At 43.6% G+C, this 18653-nt stretch overlaps 1 protein-coding gene across 1 annotated transcript in view; it reads left to right on the top strand.

Moving 5' to 3' along the window:
• The first annotated feature begins 6672 nt into the window (after nucleotides 1-6672).
• Nucleotides 6673-18653, top strand: part of CRIM1 (cysteine rich transmembrane BMP regulator 1) — a 174969-nt gene continuing 162988 nt past the window's right edge. The window contains exon 1 of the mRNA XM_063151875.1: nucleotides 6673-7399. Within this exon, the coding sequence (XP_063007945.1) occupies nucleotides 6673-7399 (727 nt within the window). The remainder of the gene's footprint in view (nucleotides 7400-18653) is intronic.

Raw genomic sequence — 18653 nt, 5'->3', positions numbered from 1 at the left:
TGGTATCTAAGCTGTACATGGTTATATCCAAGATATTAAAAAGCTGAGCAGATAGACTGTCTGCTAACTATCCATCAAGAGAAATAAAGAAGCTCAAACAATTTATAGAAATACACATTTACTCAGGGAAAATATCTCTGTTTTGCTATCATAAGCAACATAATCTTCCTAGGATTAATGGATGAACTAGCAAAATCTGATTCCCTCAACACGCTTGGTAGATACCAGAAGACAAACTTCTTAATTTGGCATACATGAAGTTGCTATAATCAGAAGAGCTTTTCATGTTGTCCTAAACATTTTTGCTAACCCACATCCACATCATCATCCACAGAAACTGAGAATGTGATTATAAACATGAAGGGAATTGAGTCAGTAGGGATAGGTGGCTTTTATGGCCAGTTATATTTATCAGAATTAAAGTCTAGAAAGAGCTAGGAAAAATACTGGAAATTTGGTGTGATTTCTTGGAATAAAAGTTTCTATGCAGCATCAAAAACAGGTTAATTTGATAAGTAGGTAATAGGGCACTATTTGAGATTGTTGTAACAACCTCTGGCATTTGTGAGTTCCAGCCAGAATACACAATGGTGCAAAAGTTATAGAAACATTGCCAGGAAACTCACAGGGAGTTATACAGCCCTCTTGCCATAAAGCAGGATCAGCTATAATTGCCTCTCAACCAGCTGCTGATGGCTTGTCTGGGTTATGGACCGCTTGTTTTATAAGTCCAGAGACTCCTGAAGAGCTCCACATGAGCCAGCTCATATCCATGAGAAGGAGAGTTGTGTTGGAAGGACACCAACACACTGGTGTGCTTCACACCCACCAGGTCCCCCCCTGCAGTCACCACTGTCACCAGATCTCTCTTTTCCCCATTTCATTCTCATGGGGGGATCCCATAGACCTTCTTGCATTCATCCTGTACTTCCTGGGGTTTGAGGTAGGGCTGGGTTTCAGGTGTCTTGTTTCTTTCCCTTTTCAGCATTTGATTGAGCTGAAAACCAGAGGACAAGCCATTTTGCCCCTATTGCAATCAGTCATTTGAAGAGTTTCAAGCTCAGACAAGTTTTGATGAGTTTGAACTGAAGTAGAAAGTACTACAGCTGGGCCCTCACGTACCAAGGCAACAGCTACCCATCAGCTTTGTCTGTACCCACCAGCCTCAGAGCTCCTGCTTTTCCTTCAAGAGCTCAAAACTGTGTTCAGAATAGGAAGTACCTTGACTAGAATGCTGCGAACTTTCTATGGACCTACCTAGCTAGGGCATTAGCTATGACAAACCCTAGTTCATATCCAGTGTATCCCTGATCCTATTTGATTTCCTCTATTTTATACTGCAGCTATTGAAACACAGCAGATTGCAGTGAAATAAACACAGTATTTTCAGATTTATATTCTAACATTTTAAATCTTATCAGTATGCAGCACTACGAAGAGGATTGTGGATGCTGATCTAATCCACCTACTTTTCTGGTGGCCAGATTTTCTGTAATAAAAATGCAAATAATCCCTAGAATGACATACCAGTTTAAAATACTTCTACTTTTCTTCTGTAAACTGACAGCAAATTGTCTTTCCTTGCTAAGTATGCTTATTTGTTACGAATATTTTCTTCATGATAAAAAAGCTAAATCCAACGTGACCTTGAGTGTGATCAATTTAAATACAACACTGCATTTCTAGATATAGTAGTTATTTCTTCCAATATGCTTCTGGTACATATCCTTAAATAGATATTGACTCCCTAGTTCCTTAACTTTGCAATTTTAAAGTTATATTTTCTAGCTTGTTAAGGTCTGAAAAAATCCTTGGGTTGAATTCACAGTTTCAGTGACTTAAGTGAAATGTGAAGATCTACACATGTAAATGGCCAATCCCATTCATTTATAGCTTATTTATTTACAATTTGTATTAATTTATGGCTTCTAAATTTGAGAAAAAATATTCAGAAGTAAATTAGTCATGATTTTAAAATCACTTATGCAGTTGCTCTGAGGCCATTAAAAAAAGCAGATACTTCTATGTTCCACATGAGGAATCAAAGATGTATTAAGAAAAAGCTGCATACCTGCTTGTTAGGTATTCCAGACTAAATTTTGAACTACTGAGCTGTCCCAAGCTAAGGATTCAACTGAGAGGAAAACTTTGCAGGGCTAAAAAACACCACAGAGACTTCCTGATGGGATATGAAATGGTTCAAAACAATTCATACAAAAATTGTTTGTATTAAAATGAACTCTTCTATTCACTTTCTCAATTTCCCCCCGTTTTGCATTTAGAGGTTTTGAAACACCTTGCAGCTACTAATGTAATAAGCCCATGATATTTCTGTGAAGATAAGAGAAATTATTCTCATGAGGTTTAGTCTGATTCAGCACGGCTTGTATTAGTGGCAGGTTTCATCTTGATCTTTTTCTTTTCTGGTAGTAGAGATTGCTCATGTGAATAACCTGTTTATGAAAGAGTTTATGTCAAGAGACTGCTACAAAGGAGACATAAATGATCTTAACGAACTAAATAATGAAAAGAGAAAGAAATTTAATGTGCAACAAAGACACAATGAGGTACAGAATAGAAACAAAACATTTGTGTAGGAAAGAAATACAACTTTGGTATTAAAAACACCAATGTTCCCAAATTCAGAAATATATAGGGAGTTACCAGCATGTATCAGCACAATGGAAACAGCCTTTTGAATTGAAATGAGGACATTTTGATATTTTATTTACTGTTGTGGGGGCGACGGGGGGGATGGAGGGGGGTGAGATGGGGTTTTTTTGGTAGTATAAATGTCTTCAACCATGTAATAAAATGAAATAATTTCAGTTATCACTATTGTGAATTTCAGACTCACAGGAAATTTACACTGAACATGTATTTTTCACGTAGGGAGATTTACCAGAAGGAAGAGCAGTGAGTACAGAACTGAGGAATCCATGAAGGGAATGGTAGTTTTCTCACATCACTGTGTGGATTCACAAAAGCTCCACATTCCATGATGACCAAGAAAGCCATAGAGTTCCACTCAATTACTGCTGCAATTTCATCCATCCTAGATGTGGCTTCAATATAACACTAACAATTCAGGAGAACAAGCTCAGGAAATTTCAGCTGCTACAGCCTGTATATCAGAATGCCTTTCTTCCTCCCACAGTTGTATTCAGCAGTATTTACTAACCTGTTTCTAGGGGAAATAAGGAGCTGGGTTTCACTTCAGTAGCTGAATCCACTTACTCCTAAGCTATTTGGATCAGTAGAACCCTTAATAAATCAAGAAGCAGGTAGGAGCAGGGATAAGTGAATTTCCCATCTTCCAGACGGATCCACTGCTTCTTGCTGGGGAAAGCAGGGATATTCACTTTCCCTGTAAAGTCATCAGGTATCAGATTTGCTGATTTCCAAGGAGTACCTTATTGTCCCCGTGGACTCTTAGGCTTGGGGCAAGAGAATTATCTGCCTTTCCTGTTGAATCTGTGTGAATTGTGCAATGAAGTATTTTGGTTCCTGGGGCCAGAAGATGGAAACAAAAGCATAAGCATGAACAATTTGTGACTTGGATCTAAAGGGCAAGACCTAAGGAGACAAGAAGCCTGAATTTTGGTCCTTGTTCCATACATATCTCTGTATTTTCCTCTCTTACATGCAGCTATCTCAGGATAAACAGTGCATGAATCAGGGTATTAATCCTGTTCACAGCTGAAGCCTCTCTCACTTGGCAGTCAGCTTAAAAGTTTGCTCTCTTTTTCTCAGGGCCCTACAACATTCTTATCTAAGCTGTCCATAGCTTTCCTCTTCATCTGTTTTTGTACTGCTTCTAGAGCTTCTTTGTTCATTCCCACACAAGCAAACAGGCACAGTAGGTCCAGTGAATTCTTTGTGTGTTGAATATACTGTACATCAGTACAGTACATGACGGGTAGGTCTGGCATGTCTGGGAAATATTGAACTGCCTGAGCATGCAATCCAACATGTCTGGGATTTCCATGCTGACTATGAACATAAGTCCTGGAAAAATGCCTACGTATTTTTCATAGACCAGTTCATTTTTTCACATGAGGGGATTAATACATTGTAATCAGTTCACTTTTCATCTTTTGATAAACTAAGCCTATTAAATTCAAGCCTCTGACCACGTATTGTATGGTGCAGCATCCTCCCTAGCACTAAAATCACTGTTGTGATTCCTTTCTGCACAATCTCAGGTTTGTGAACAGTGTTTTAAAAATACAGTCGCAGGAACTGTATGCCTCATTCAAAAAGCAATCTCAGCAATGCTATACATGGAAGGCAAAACCCCTTCATGCGCCTCGTCAATAAAATACATGACCAAAAGGCAGCGTTTCCAGGCTGTAGGAAACAGTAGCTTTTTACAAACTACTCTCATCCAAATCACAGCAGCTTTTTTGGTGGAATTTTCTGGTGAATCAAAAGTACTCTGACCCCTGCAGGTGCTTCGGCAAACTGACACGAGAGGGCTGAGGATGAGGGGAGGAAGAATTTGCCTTTTTGAGGAAACGGCACAAAACTTCTTACTTGGTGCGTCACTTCGCCAGGGAGTATCATCCATTGGCATAACACTCAGAGTTTGAGGCTTTGTCTAATATGACCTTCAGGGTGTTTTCCTGACCTACTGCTTTCCAGAACGCAGAAACATAAAATGTTTTTGGTTGTCCTCAAACGTACACACTGGCTTCGTTTATACCAAAACACACTGCATTTAGCAAGACCAGCTTGTAATTTGCTTTCTAAATCTCTTCAAAAATATATCACAGTATTTCTTCAGATACTCTTGTCCAGTAAATCGCTGTTTATCCATTCATTGTTGAGATATGTCAGCTGAATGGCCCTAATCCATTTAATGCATGCTGTACGCTATATATATATATATATATATATTATTCTGCTATAATAAAACCATTATTATTTTTTAAACTAGACAAATCTCGAAAACACTTTCTTTTAGACAAAATGGAAATGCTTTATTTTTCGACATCATGTTACATGGTTGCACTGTTTCCATTGCCCATGGGCCTGTTCTAGCAATAGGGAATCTTTGCTATAGTAGGTATTTAGGCTGGAGTCAACAAGAGTGAATTACAGAGCTTTTAAAACTCACCTATAAGGTATGCTAGTGCTGACAGAGCTTTACTCTATATAGTGTTGTCTATTCCTGGTGGCAACTCTGTATTGCCAGTTGGAGCTTTGCTCTTCCATAGCAACTCCTCGGCTGACACGAGAACTGGTTGTGCCAAAGTGAACATGTGTGTGGGACTAGAGAAACTGTAGGAACCATGACTTGGCCTCTCTGTAAAAGTCTCTATTAAGGTTCCAGACCCTCTTTCCCAAACTGCTGGCACCGGTACACGCAGTCCAAGCCTTCCCAGGCTCAGCACGCTGCAACTGGCAAAATCCACTTGCGGAGCCAATGGTTTCATACTCTAAATGATCCCAGTTCCGGGCATTCCTGACTGCAGGACCCATCGTTCCCAAAGCTGCCATCGCACCTTGAGCTGGGCAGGACACGGCAGCGGCAGGTCCCGCTCTGAAATTGTACCGAGGGGCTGCCTCGGGCGGCCAGCTACCTCCTGTTTCCTGCCGTCGCTGCCGCCCGCAGACAAGGCAGCATTTTGACCTCCGCTAACACCGTCCCTCTTGGTTTCCCTCCCGCCGCCCCCTCGCCCCGTTCGGGGCAGGCACCCTCCGCCGGAGCGAGCGCCGCGCCGAGCGCTGCCGCCTGCCGGCCTCGCAGGGCCAGCGCCGCCGCCACAGCGCCGCCGCACCTCCCGCCGCCGCCCCGGGCCGTCCTTGGCCCGCGCAGCCCCAGCGGACCGGGCGGCGGCAGGGCCGCGGCTGCCCGGCCGGCTCGGGGCGGTGACGGAGCCGTTCGGTGGGGAAGAGCGGCCGTAGCCGCGGGCGCCTTTGCCCGTGTGCCAGCGAAGAGCACCAGGCGGCCCGGGGTCGGCTTTCGGTGCCGAAGTCGGCGGGCGAGAGGCGGCACCGCCGCTTGTTTATGAGCGGGCAGAGGGGCGGCCCGGGATAGCGCCGCGCCGCCGCCGGAGCGGGACAGCCCCTCCCGCCCCCGCCGAGCGGGTCCGCCGCGGCTCCCCGCACCCGCGGGGCACCTGGGCGCGCCCGGAGCCCGGCTGCGGGAACGGAACGGGGCGGGGCGGGGAGCGACCGGCTCTCCCCTCCCGTGGCTCTGGGGCTGAGAGGGCGCGGAGCCGCTCCCCGTCCCGGATCCCCGCGCCCCTCGAGGGAGCAGGCAGAGGAAGAGGAGGAGGCTCTCGCCGCCACGGCCGGGGACGGCGAGGCCCCGTTTACGGCTCCCCGCAGCATCGCCCTGCCGGGGCTGCGCCCTTTGCGGGGCCCTCTCCCTCCCCGCCCCCGGTGTCCCCCGGGCCGCCGCCAGCCCGTCCCCGCGGTCTGGCGCCGCCGCCCCGCTCCGCTCCGCGCCCAGAGCCCCGGGAGGGGGAGGGGAGGTGCAGGGGGAGGCGGAGGCGGCGGCCGCCGTGGGGCCCAGGCTGCTCCTCGCCTCCGCTGCGCCTCTTCCAGCCCCAGGATCTGGGGCTGGGGGGGCGCGGGAGGGAAGGGGGCGGGCCAGCCCCGGCGGTGCCCAATGAGAGAGGCGCGGACGGGCACTCGGGGCGGTGCGGCGGCGGTGATCGCCCAATGGGGGCAGGGCAGAGGGCGCACTTGGAGCGGGGCGAGAGTGAGGCAGGAGGCGAGTCGGGGCTCGGGACGCGAGGGGGACACAGCCAGCCGCCGCCGCGCGCAGCCGCTCGCACGCACGGTGCCGCCGAACCGGGAGCCGCCGGGCGAGGGACGGGCGGGCTGAGGGACGCCGCTTCCCGGAGGGGACAGCGGGCGGAGCCGCCACCCGGAGGAGAAGTTTGGCTTGAGCCGCCGCCGCCGAGAGAGGAAACTTTCCTCGGGGGGCCGGAGGCGGGGGCGGCGGGAAGGAGCCGCGGCACGCTCGGGTCCGCCGCCCGGCGAGGGGGCTTCCGAGAGGCTCCCCCCGGCCCAGGCCGGGCTGCGGCGGCTGGGATGTACCTGGCAGCGGTCTCGGCGGGGAGGAGACGCCCGGGCGGAGACGGCGGCTGGCACCTGGCGGCCGCGGGGTGGCTGTTCCTGCTGGCCCTGCTGCTGGGCGAGTCGGGGACGCGTGCTCTCGTCTGCTTACCCTGCGACGAATCCAAATGCGAAGAACCGAAGAGCTGCCCCGGCAGCATCGTGCTGGGGATCTGCGGCTGCTGTTTCATGTGCGCTCGGCAGCGGAACGAGAGCTGCGGGGGTGTCTATGGGCTGCACGGGGCTTGCGACCGGGGCTTGCGCTGTGTCATCCGACCGCCGCTCAACGGAGACTCCATCACCGAGTACGAAGTGGGCGTCTGCGAAGGTGAGAGGCGGCGGGACACCCCCATCCCTCCATCCGTGCCCCGGGGTCGGGGCGCCCCATGGGTGGCGGGAAAGGAAGGAGGGCGCACCTACGAGGTCTTGGGCGCCCGTGCGCCTTCCTTGCCTTCCCTTCCCTTCCATCCCGCCCGCCTGTCCCATCAGCGAGCGTGTCTTCCAACCTTCCCTGCTTAAAAAACCTCACAGACTCCTACTTAGAAGTTTTGCCCTTAATTTCCTTACCCTAAACTTTAGGGTTCTATTGATTGTCCGTAGCGTAGTGTCACTGGGTTGCTGATAGCGTGTATCAGCTGCTGATGCCCAGCTAAAATTCCATGATAAAGGACTCGGGAAGAGTTTGGCAGATGGAGATCGGCGGAGGTCAGTCGTGCACACATGATGCCTATTCCGGATTCCCTCCTGTGTAAAGAAACAAGGAAGACAGATCATCTGTTGTAACGTTTTGTTTCCTGTTCCTGTCACTTAATATCTCTCTGCCTGTCCTACTCGGCATATAATGATAAGTATATGCCTTTTTTTTTCCCCACTGGAGCATCAAGGGCGGTAAATACCCACGGTAGAACTCCTCTCAAAGTCTCTCCAGCTTGCTACCGTCTTGTGAGGCGATAAAGTGGTACGAAATGCAAAAGGAATTCATCCCCCTTCAGTTTTTTATCTATCAGAATTCCTAGGATTTATTTTTTTTATGTGTTATAAATTAATGAAAGCCCAGAGACAAATTTTTAGTCTTTCCTTCTCTTGTGCCTCCAATTGCTTTTTCCCCCAAGTTGAGGGAAAACATGGCGCTGTAAAGAGATTACAAATAAGCAGTAGTTTGGGATATGTATAAATGTATATGTGATTCGGAGTGGGAGCTTCGACAATTCTGGAAAAGGAGACGGAGGCGGTCTCCTCTCGGCGGGTAGAGGGCAGTAGAAAGTCCAGAGAGCTGGTGAGGCAGCATCTGTCCAAAAAACTTGCATTTAAAATTATGCACTATTTTAAGAAAACTAAACCCGGTCATTTTTAGTGGGCAGCTGACTTTTGTCCTGGCGCTCATTATTAGTTTAAAACTCCATTTGCCTCCATAACAAATAAATTGCAAACCACAGCAGAGCAGGGCAGTGCATCCCGCCTGTGCTACAACCAGTGCTGTCAGCCTCGGGAGTTGATGCTTGGGTAGGATGAGCTTTAGAATAAAAGCTCGATTGTCAAAACAATTTTAAATGGCCCTGAACTATTTTGACGACCTTGGTTGAGACTATGTTGCTGAATATGTACATTGGAGTAGTGTCTTATTTTTAATATGTATTGGAAAAGTTTCTATAAATAGAAAAGTACAAGTAAAGATACTTGAGAAACTTACCTGGTTTTGCAGGAGTCCCTCTTGTTGTGTGTTTTTGAGTAAAAGCTGGGCTAAAATAGCTTCCCCCCTTCTCGGTGGTTAAAGGAACTAAGAGCCTACAGTGATTAAAAGCCTTAATGCTCCGATTTCCTTACTGTATCACAGTATGGACATCTCTGGCAGTTTAGGAGTATTTCATTCCTTTGAAGTGATGCAATCTGTACGTTGCTGTAGTTCAGCTCATAACACGTCCCATCTACTGTTGAAAATAGTATGAAGCATTTGTTGGCAAGATTGTGTTTCAATTAGTGTTGTGGTTAGAAACTAGTTCCAGCTGTCCCTATAGGAATAGTCCTAAGGGAGGGAGATAACAATCTATTAACTATAACTAAGGGAGATAACTTTCCTATTTAATTTTCTTATCCTTACTTATCTATTTAATTTTCATTCTCATAAATGAAAAGGAACCAAGCTGAACTGTCAGCCTAATAAATAATCATGGAATGCCTGTTAGTGAGTTGTCAGGAAACTACCTCATTCTGAGGAACAGAGGTAGTGTGTTGTTCTTCATGGTGCATGTTTTGCACGTGAGGTGGCACCAAGGATAAAAGGGAACTGATTGTACTGCCTCTGATCACTAATATGAGATTGAATAGCTCTGGTTTTTTGATTGTGATGACCTAAACAGTTGTTCAGTTTACAGGCACACATGCAACAGGCTAGGCTGGTGATGCCTGATGTGAGTAGTATTAAGTCATGCCTTTTTTCATTAACGGAATAAAGGATGTGCTTTTTTTGTTGTCATGCACATTGGGAGTGCAAACCCTTTCCTTCCCCAGTACAGGGAGGAGGAAATGCAAGTGTTTTACAGAACTGTGTGAATAGAAATTCATGTTTTTATGCTCCTTCCTGTCCCTAGTCTTTTCTTTCATTGCAATTTTTTACACTGAAATGACCCCTACTGGCTACAGTTATAAGCATGGTTTTTTGTATCATTTTTGAAGCTTCAGCCCTGTCTTGTTTCAGACTATCAGCGTATGCTAGGCTGCAGAATACTGAGAACTGGAATAGCAACAGGTAGAAGTACTTGTCTGTTAACTTGTTTCTAGCATTTAACGCACTTGACATAAATGAGTTCTGTAACACCTGACAGAGAAGTCTCTGTGGCATCTGTTGCTGGTAGCTTCTCTTTCTGAAATTACAAACAGATTATTCTTTGTTAAAGCACTGCTTATAAATGAAATCTGTTGCTGCTCCTGAGGGGTTTTTCCCTTTATCATTCCAAAAGCTGAAGGAAGTTCTTGTTCATCTCACCACCTTAACAATTCACATCTCTAAGCAGTTCTAACACTCCATTTGTGTTGTTATCCTGAAGTGGGTAAATGCCTTTCATGAATGAAGTTGTATTCTTAGTAAGTAATAATTCTGAGTAGTAAGTAATAATTCTGAGGTCCTAGTGCTGGTAGCTACACCTCCTAAATGGCATTCTTGAGAGACTTTGCATACATCCAGCCTCTGTTGACTTTACAGCATCCTTTACAGGGATTTTCTGGATTGGTTGTGGTATGAGGTTTTGAGAGCCTACACCCCCTTTCAAAGACTCTTAAGCTTGAGAAATTTTAAATCCAAAGCAGGAACTGTCCTTACTCTCTACCTTTAAAGGTCATTATGGGTCCACAACTGAATTAGACTGAAGTTCTTCCAAAACACCTTAGCTTTGGCTTCTGCAGCTGGGTGGGCTCTGGCTTTCCAGAGGATTGGAGAGCCTTGAAAAAGCTCTGCCAAAGAAGTTAGGTTACTTTGTGAAGGCATTTCTTGAGATTACGCTCTTTTGTCTGTTTCCCTGCTTCTCCACTTTCTGGTGCTGTTAGATGAAGAGGCCTAGATTGCTTTGCTGAACTCATCCAAGTCTTGACAATAGCAAATAAGATAACACTGAAAATTACTGGAAATTATTTTTAACTGTGTAACAGAAACATAAGAGTTTTTTTGATACATTTGAAATGCATGCTTAACAAAACTGCTAGTCTGAAGGTGTTCTTAGTTTCTCTTTAGAATATACTTCCTTATGAATTAGCCTCTAGGTAGACATTGAAAGAAGGTATCACTGTGCTTACCAATAATGTCTGTTACATTGTTTGGTGTTGGTTTGGTTTTAATGGGGTTTGGGTATGTTTTTTGTTTTAATTGTTAATTTGGTCTTTTTTTGGTGGGGGGGGGTGGTGCAGTTATTGCTGTATTTTTTGCTTACTGCCTAGCATATAATTTCTGAAGTTCCCTTGGGACCAGGAGCAGGTTGCTGTAGCAAATTTTAGGCAAGTATTGGGAAGTTATATGCGTGTTAATCTCCTAGGATGATGGCAGAAGCTTTCCTTATTGTGGCTAGTCCTAGTCTCATTTACTAAACTGCATGTTTTGGGGAGTTTGGAGCATTACAGTCTGTCTGACCCCTTGCTGGGGCAAGTTGGGAGACCTTGGATGTGTCTATTGTCTTCTCCCCACCCATAAGTCTTCCTAGTTTTCATCCCTGAGGATACTGTATGGTATGCAAGTGAAGGTCAGTGAAACTGGAACTGATGAGAAGAGTCTAAACCTTGTAAGCCTAGCTTTTTTATTTTCAAAATTTGGAAGAGGAAAGCTGAGCTTGTTTTTTCTTGTTTTGTTCAGGCATTGGTTTACCTGTGTGCTAATGCAGTTCTCCCTGCTTTACTGAAGTAAGAACAGCTTGCCTGCAGGCTTGATAGTATTTGTTATCATTAGTAACTTTGGTAGCTAGTACCCTTTGGAGAGCCTTGTTTTTGGTGCTGTGCTCTATAATGGGTCAGTGGACACAAAGCCCTCCCCTTGGTGCTCTGTCTCCAGACAGACTGCTGTACTACATGCTTGGCTTCTTGCTTGTGATGCTACCCAGACCCCTAAAGACTCAGGCAGTATTTTGCTTTCTGTACAAGTTACTGAAGTTCAAGTAATCTGGAAGTTGCATGTGTGTAACCCAGTTGTTTGCATCTGTTTGCACTGGAACAGTGCTGCCCAAATATCTTAACTTTTTGTTTGGTTGGGTTTTTTCTTTGTTATGTAGTGAATGGCTGGGGAAATGTCCAAGTGGTTCTGATGTCCATGTGTGTGCAGAGAACTTCTTTCAGTAACATCAAGTGTTAGAACTGATGATCTAGCTGGGGACTTCATCAATATTGGTGTACCAACGGCTGCTGTTGTGAAAACAGTCAAAGTACTTTGTTCAAAGGTTGTCAGCAATCCAGACTATCAGGGAGACAAACAGAAAAATATTTATGTTGTCGAAAAAGAAAATTATCAGAAAAATTGCTAAAGTTGTGAAACTGGAATGAGAAGTAGTTCTTTAATGAATATTCAGGTTCTCATATGCTAGTCTTGATCAAATTTAACAATCCCCTTCCCCTACTCCTCCTCCCTGCCACCCCCAAAACCACTGACTAGGAGGATGCAGACTTCTTACACACAGACTGGATAATTTATAAGCTATTTCTGCTCTGTATTCCATCAATGCTGAAATCTCAACATCAGTAAGAACATGTAACTCTGAGTGTGGCATGGAATTTGAATTGGATCAGGTGCTTATTTGACTTGGAAATGGTTTCCTCTCTGTTTCTGGGCATCATGTTTCAATTTTAGAAATGACTTGGTTCCAGTATTTCAGTAAAAATTAAATGGAAACATCTAACAGATATGATGCAGGAATTAGTAGGACTTTGCTATTGTGGATCAGCACAGTAATTTTAAAACTAGAAGTCTTGCTGTAGATTACTAAGTTTTTTAACTCTAGTAAAAGGAATATTCTCTTTTTATTTATTTTTAGTTTTTAAAACTTTGTATAAGCATCCTTTGCTTATGTGAATTTTTCTACACAGAAACTGATTATTTTACCAGGTTCCCTAAAACCATGGTTTTTATAAAGATATTTTTTCCTTTTTTTTATTTTTTAAACTACCTTTGAACTTGCCCCTAGGCATCTTTGCTGGTTTAAGCACCCTCTAGCTAATTCAAAGATTCTTGCATAATTTAACTTCTTGCCTGGTACTTAGTCAACCAAAATGTCATTTCACTGACAGGCATATTATGCAATAATTAACCCATTAATATGGTTCAAAAATGCTGTCCTCTTCCCCTCCTTACTTTGTGCCCCCCTTAAGAATTCTTCATCTCAATAAGTTTATAGGACCTTGCAGACAGAACCAAATGTTTCTGTTTTAATGGATTAAATACTTTGTAGAGGTGACCTATTAAGTATCTCTTGTGACTTATAAACTGCTTTTCATTTGAGAATGCATTTAATCCACAGGGAATGTAAACTTGGAAATCATGAACTCGGGGTCTTGTCTGAGACTTTGAGTGACACTGGTTGTGTCTGACTATACTGGAATTTGGAAAATGACTGATACTGACACAGAAAGCTTATGTGTGTGGAGAAACTTACCAACATGGAGAAACTTACCAACATAAACTAACATGGGAAAATAATTTAGCATAGATTAAATTCCACATAAGTGTACAGATTAAAAATAGTCCCTGGGGGAGCTCTTGTCTAAACAGACTAGTTTGGCCTTGTTTTGGGGAAATAAGCCCTTCCTAATGTTTTGAGAAGAATGGAAGCAGTTCACACCTTTACCAGAGACAATATTCAGTCCCCAGCAGCTTTCACTGGGTATACTGGGTACCTAACTCGAGAATCTGCATGATCATGACCCTTGTGGGTCATGATCGTGCAAGTCCTTTTTAGGACTGAATAAGAAAACAAACTGGGCATAGAGGGATTGTGGACAGGAGGAAAAACAGTGACTGGCTTATAGGCATGCACCAATTCCCATGTTCTTACTCATTTCCTAAGCTTTAAGCCTTATATAGCCACTGTTAAGCTTCAGTTGTTGGTTGGTGTTTGTTTGTTTGAATGGACTTGGGTTTGGTTTTTTTTGTTTGGTTTTTTTTTGGTTTTTTTTTTTTTTTTTTGGTGAAAAATCTAGCAAGTGTAATGTTTCTGAATCCAAGAGAGCCCATTCTGTTGGGTCATTTGTCCTTGAAATGAATTAAATTTCACTGTTTTGATACAGGCTGTATTGTATTCTCCTCAAGATTTTTTTCAGAAGGGCTGGATGTTTGTGGAGGTATTTTTTCCCCTCGCTGATGGGTGGTTGATAAAAAGCTGGGGTCATGCTGATAATGGTGTTACATGCACTGATGTAACTTGTGCTGCTTTCACAATAGAAATGCCGAACTTGATGTCTATCTCTAAGTTAGGTTTTAGAAAATGAAAAGAAGCCCTGAGGGTAATTCTAAATCCAGGCTTGAGTTTTCCCTGCAGTCTTCTGTGACTAAGAGATGGGGTGGAATTCCTCTGAAATATGTTGTAATGATGGTGTTCAGTGGTCCTGCATTAATGACTGGGGGGGAAAGTGGCAAAATATTTAGGATATCAGATTTCTTACAATAGTGTGAACTGTTCTTGGTATAGGTTGCTTTACTCACGGCCCTGTTCCAGAATTTGTCTTTGACACAACTTTTCCTACTCCTGTCAGCTTTGCCTGTGCCTAGCAGCTCCAGCAAGCTGCCAGCCAGCTACTTGTTTGCAGTGAAGCTGATGTGTGCTGCTGTACATGCAGGCCTCTGAAGCATGTGGGTGCAGAGTGCAGCTTGGAAAAAAAAAATTGGAATTTTAGACTGCTTTGGAAAATGGTTATGAAGCTTTGGCCCTTTTCTGAGGCTTTAGCAATTATTTTTGCAATGAGTTTTCTAGAGCTAGAGGAAAAATCTGCTATGACAGCTGAAACACCGCTGTCCATGCTCGTTCTAATCAGGGGAGTACTGGTAGAGGCTTTTTCTGACCAATTAAATCCAGGGACACAGTGCAGTATTTTCAGTTAGCTTTTTACGAACAAAACATGTTTCTGGTCATCAGTTTAAGATCATTTGCTTGTAAGTCTTATTTTCAGGTGTGTAAATGTAAAACTCATTTATTATTTCAGACCATATTTGGGGAAGAAGGCTTTTGGAAGTATATTTTATTTTTGCCATGGGGAACTCTGAATGAAAGTCATAAAAAAAACAAAAGGCAAAACACATTCCTCCCCATTCTTCCTTCCTTCCATTCCCCCTTCCTCACCACCCCCCCCCCCCCAAAAAAAATAATAAAAGGTGGAGGTGGGGTACCTGGAGAAGCAAAATATCCCAGACAGTGTGGGGAAAACTTGCAGTAGTTGTCCATGTCACATGCTTCACTTAACATTTCCACTTATCTCCTTGCCTTCCTCAAGACTTCCGTAGAGTTTCTGATAATTGACTGGAAAGTGGGTCTGTTGAAATACTTGCTGCATTCCTTAGTATGAAATAACTGTCTTCAGACACAAGAAGAACTGCTGCAATGGAAATCTTTCTCACTACATTGGGGATTTGATCACCTGAGATACATGCTGAGATAAAGCAGGCAGTCAGGTTGGAGGCAAGCATTACGTGCATGTGTTCCTGAGCTATGTAAATGTTGTGGTACAGTTCTGCTTTCTAGCTTTGGCTAGAAATTTTCTCAGGAAACTGCAAAACCCTTTTGTATTGCTGTACATTCCACATGAAGATTTGATCTTGGAAAATGGACCATTCCAAGATGTGGGAAAAAATGCTTTCTCACAAAACTCTCAGCTGTGTGTCTTGCCATAAAATATTCTGCCGGCTCTAGTCCTTGATTCATGACTTCAGTGGAGGAATAAGTTGCAAGAGGGGAAAGGATTGAAGCCAGTGTATGATCTCAAACTCACTTCAAGGCTAGTCTTTCCTTTGCTGCTTTTCAAGGTCTGGGGCTGGGTTTCAAGCATTCTTTAGTGGTAATTAGTCATTTCTATTGTTCAGCTCCTCCAAAACATGAATTTCCTTTCCATCATTCTTTTTTCCTGTTCAAAGAGAAGCGAGAGTCTACTGGCAAGAAGCATTTCCTTTTTTTATTTTAGCAAGTTAGAATCTTTTCAGAGTCTCATACCATCTTAATGAATACCACTGATTTGAAAATGCTCTTCTGTATACCAGTGTGCTGGAGTGGTGGTGCTCAGACCTTGGATCTAGTTTCATGGGGGAGTTTCTGAAAGGTTCCCCCCTCTGCCTCCCAGTTCCCAGAGGGCAGTACCAGTCTTAATAAGGATTGCTTCTCTCTTGTCTTCAAATGCAGATTTAAAAGGATGCTAGAGTCTGTAAGATGTGGCTTATACAGTTTCACTTCCAGTCATCAATATATTTTATGGTGTCTTTTCAGCATCCTAAGAGCTACCTGGGATGCTCAAAAAAAAGGTGGAAGTAGCAGAGCAACATGCTGCAGTTAAATGTAAATTATGGGAGTTGACTCAAACCACTCCAGTTAAATTGCAGTTCAAAGGGTAGGGTGGTAAACATGAGATTATTATGGGCCAAATGCCTTCTGCATTTGTTTTCTACAGTGGTACTTCAGTGATCATTTCAGTGTGTTTCTTGCTGTTTCCAGATGATGCATTATCTAAATATTGAAGGTGAACAGTATAGCATTCTCCAAACTATAGGTGATAGTCATTAAATGTCCAGAAAGAAAGAGGTGTTGGGGCACAAAACACAAGTTTCTGTGGCAGGCAGAAGGAATTGAGAATTTTTAGGAATGGAGAGCAAAACTTTAACTTTAATGGAGAAGCAGGCTCTGAAAAGGTCTTTCCTTGTACTTTTAGTTTGCACCTGTTTTGAGATGATCCTTTGGGTAGTAATAAATAACAAATGTACCCATAGCAAGTTAGTGTGTGCCTTGGAAGTAAGGCTTAAAGTTAGTTTCTCAGCAGCATGCTTTTCTAAAAACACAGGCAGCTCTTCAGGCAAATAAGATGAATGGTTCAGTTGTGACCACTATGCCTTGCATGGTGCTGTGTTGTGAGTGCTGGTATGTAGGATATAGTATGGAAGAAGTGATGGAATGCTGCTTACCACAGACATATTTCTCAGACTGTTTCCCAGACTAGACCTGTTTAAGGATCTCTTGTTCAACTTCTTAATGCCTTAATCCTCTTCCTTACTTTAGGTGCGTGCTATGACAGGACTTGGGAATTCAGCAACCCAGAGCAGTATGTGCATTTTTAGCAAGCTGAAACATTTGCTTTGCAGAAAGCAAGTGATTATATGAATGATAGAAAAGGAAAAAAATTTGGGATTAATGTGAAGTCTCCCTTCCTGTGGCTTCCTTTTGGTATGAAAGCACAGTTGGAAGACTTAAAAAGGTACTATGTCCAGGACTTAACTTTGATCTGAGTAAATGCAGAGCTACTTTATTATCTGAAACTTTATTATCTGGAACTTGCCTGAATGAGTTGGAAGGAGTGGGGAATTGCATGTAGATAGAAATTATTTGAAAGAGAAATGACTTTGAAGCTGTAGTTATGAGCCTGCTGGGAGCATTTGAACTCTTTGAGGCTTGTGTGCAAAATGTACTTGAGTGACTGTATAACAAGACTCCAGTGACAACTCAGGATGGCTAAAAAGTGCAGCCCTTTGATTTTTTGCCCTTACCTGATCATGCCAGCACAATGAGGTGGTGAAAATCTCAGCTAGATAAAGATCCGTTTGGATGAAAACTAGTAGTTTACTTGGGCTTTTTTTTCAGCTGCATTGCTTCTAAAAACTCTGGAGTGTTAAGTACACACTTGATTTTTGTGGTTTTAGGTGTCCTAGAAGTAGCTGGGGGTAGGATGTGTGTAGCAAGGTCTGAGGCATAGATTGTTATATTTGGGGTTTTTGGCTCTGCTTGCAGAGAAAAAATGCTTTCACAAATTCGTACATTTCACATTTGTTCACATCATCCAGATTTGAGAGGTTGGCATTAAAAACCATTCTTCTGGAAAGGAAGCCATAGAGGCCAAGCAGAGCGTGCAGGAAAAGGTATACAGCCTGGAATAGTTTGTGAACTGTCTCAGGTCCCAAATCACTGGTGTGTACAAGTTGTATTTTTAGGATAGTCCCCAGGACATGATGATCTTTTTGAATAATAGAGGCTGGGTTATATGTTTTGCACAAGATATCATTCTCTTATCAGTTAAAATATTGCTGACCTCTAAAGGTGTGAGCATGCTGTACTGGACCACTGTTTATCTGCATCAAGGAGAGCACTAGATGTCTTTGCATCAAGTATCCAAAGCTTGGAATTGAAGTGATAGGCTAGGTTCATCCCTTTAGCTCATGTGAATACTTTCATGTGGTTGTACCTTCCATTCCAAAGAATTTTGTTCTGCCTATATTTATGTGACTTCTGAGGGTTTATTCTAAGTGGTAAACAATTATTCATCTAACAGGACTTTGAAATGATGTTCATAAAAGGACTAAATCAGCTAGGAAAAGGAGTCAGTCTTTAGTCTGCATGAAAAATTATGGTAGACTTGGCACTGATTTACTGAACCTAAATAAGCTCTTGCTACATGTTTGCTACTTCATTGATGGAAATCTTGTTTCTAAATAAAGTTGTGTGAAAAGCAGGCTGGTAGAAGATGTACAGGCTAAGACTGAATTTGCATTCTTCCTGTCTGAATGTTACTCTTTTCTATTATCACCCAGTAATGAAAAATAAATACCTTGTTTGAAGATTCAACACGTTAGAAGTATAGCCTGAACAAGTATTACTGAGGGATTTCTCTTCTCATTAAGACTTTAATGTCTACTGAGCTAATTTTTGAGGTGTGTGGCTGTGAAGAATTCAGGTGCACCTACTACTGGGCCATGTGCTTCCTGTGTACCTCCTTTTCTGAAAACTTGTGAGGGCTGGCAGATGTGGTAGCAAGCAGTAACCTGTCTGGAAATCAGCGTGTGTAGTGCCACACTGTGCAGTGCACGTGCATTGAGGTGTTTGCCACTGGCAGGGGACGAGTCTGCTCTCTGTGCCAGCTGGGTCCCACCT

Source organism: Melospiza melodia, chromosome 3 (genome assembly GCF_035770615.1).
Source record: "Melospiza melodia melodia isolate bMelMel2 chromosome 3, bMelMel2.pri, whole genome shotgun sequence".
NCBI lineage: Eukaryota > Metazoa > Chordata > Aves > Passeriformes > Passerellidae > Melospiza > Melospiza melodia.
The sequence above is the reverse complement of the archived record's forward strand: the minus strand, read 5'-3'. Positions and strand labels throughout refer to the sequence as shown.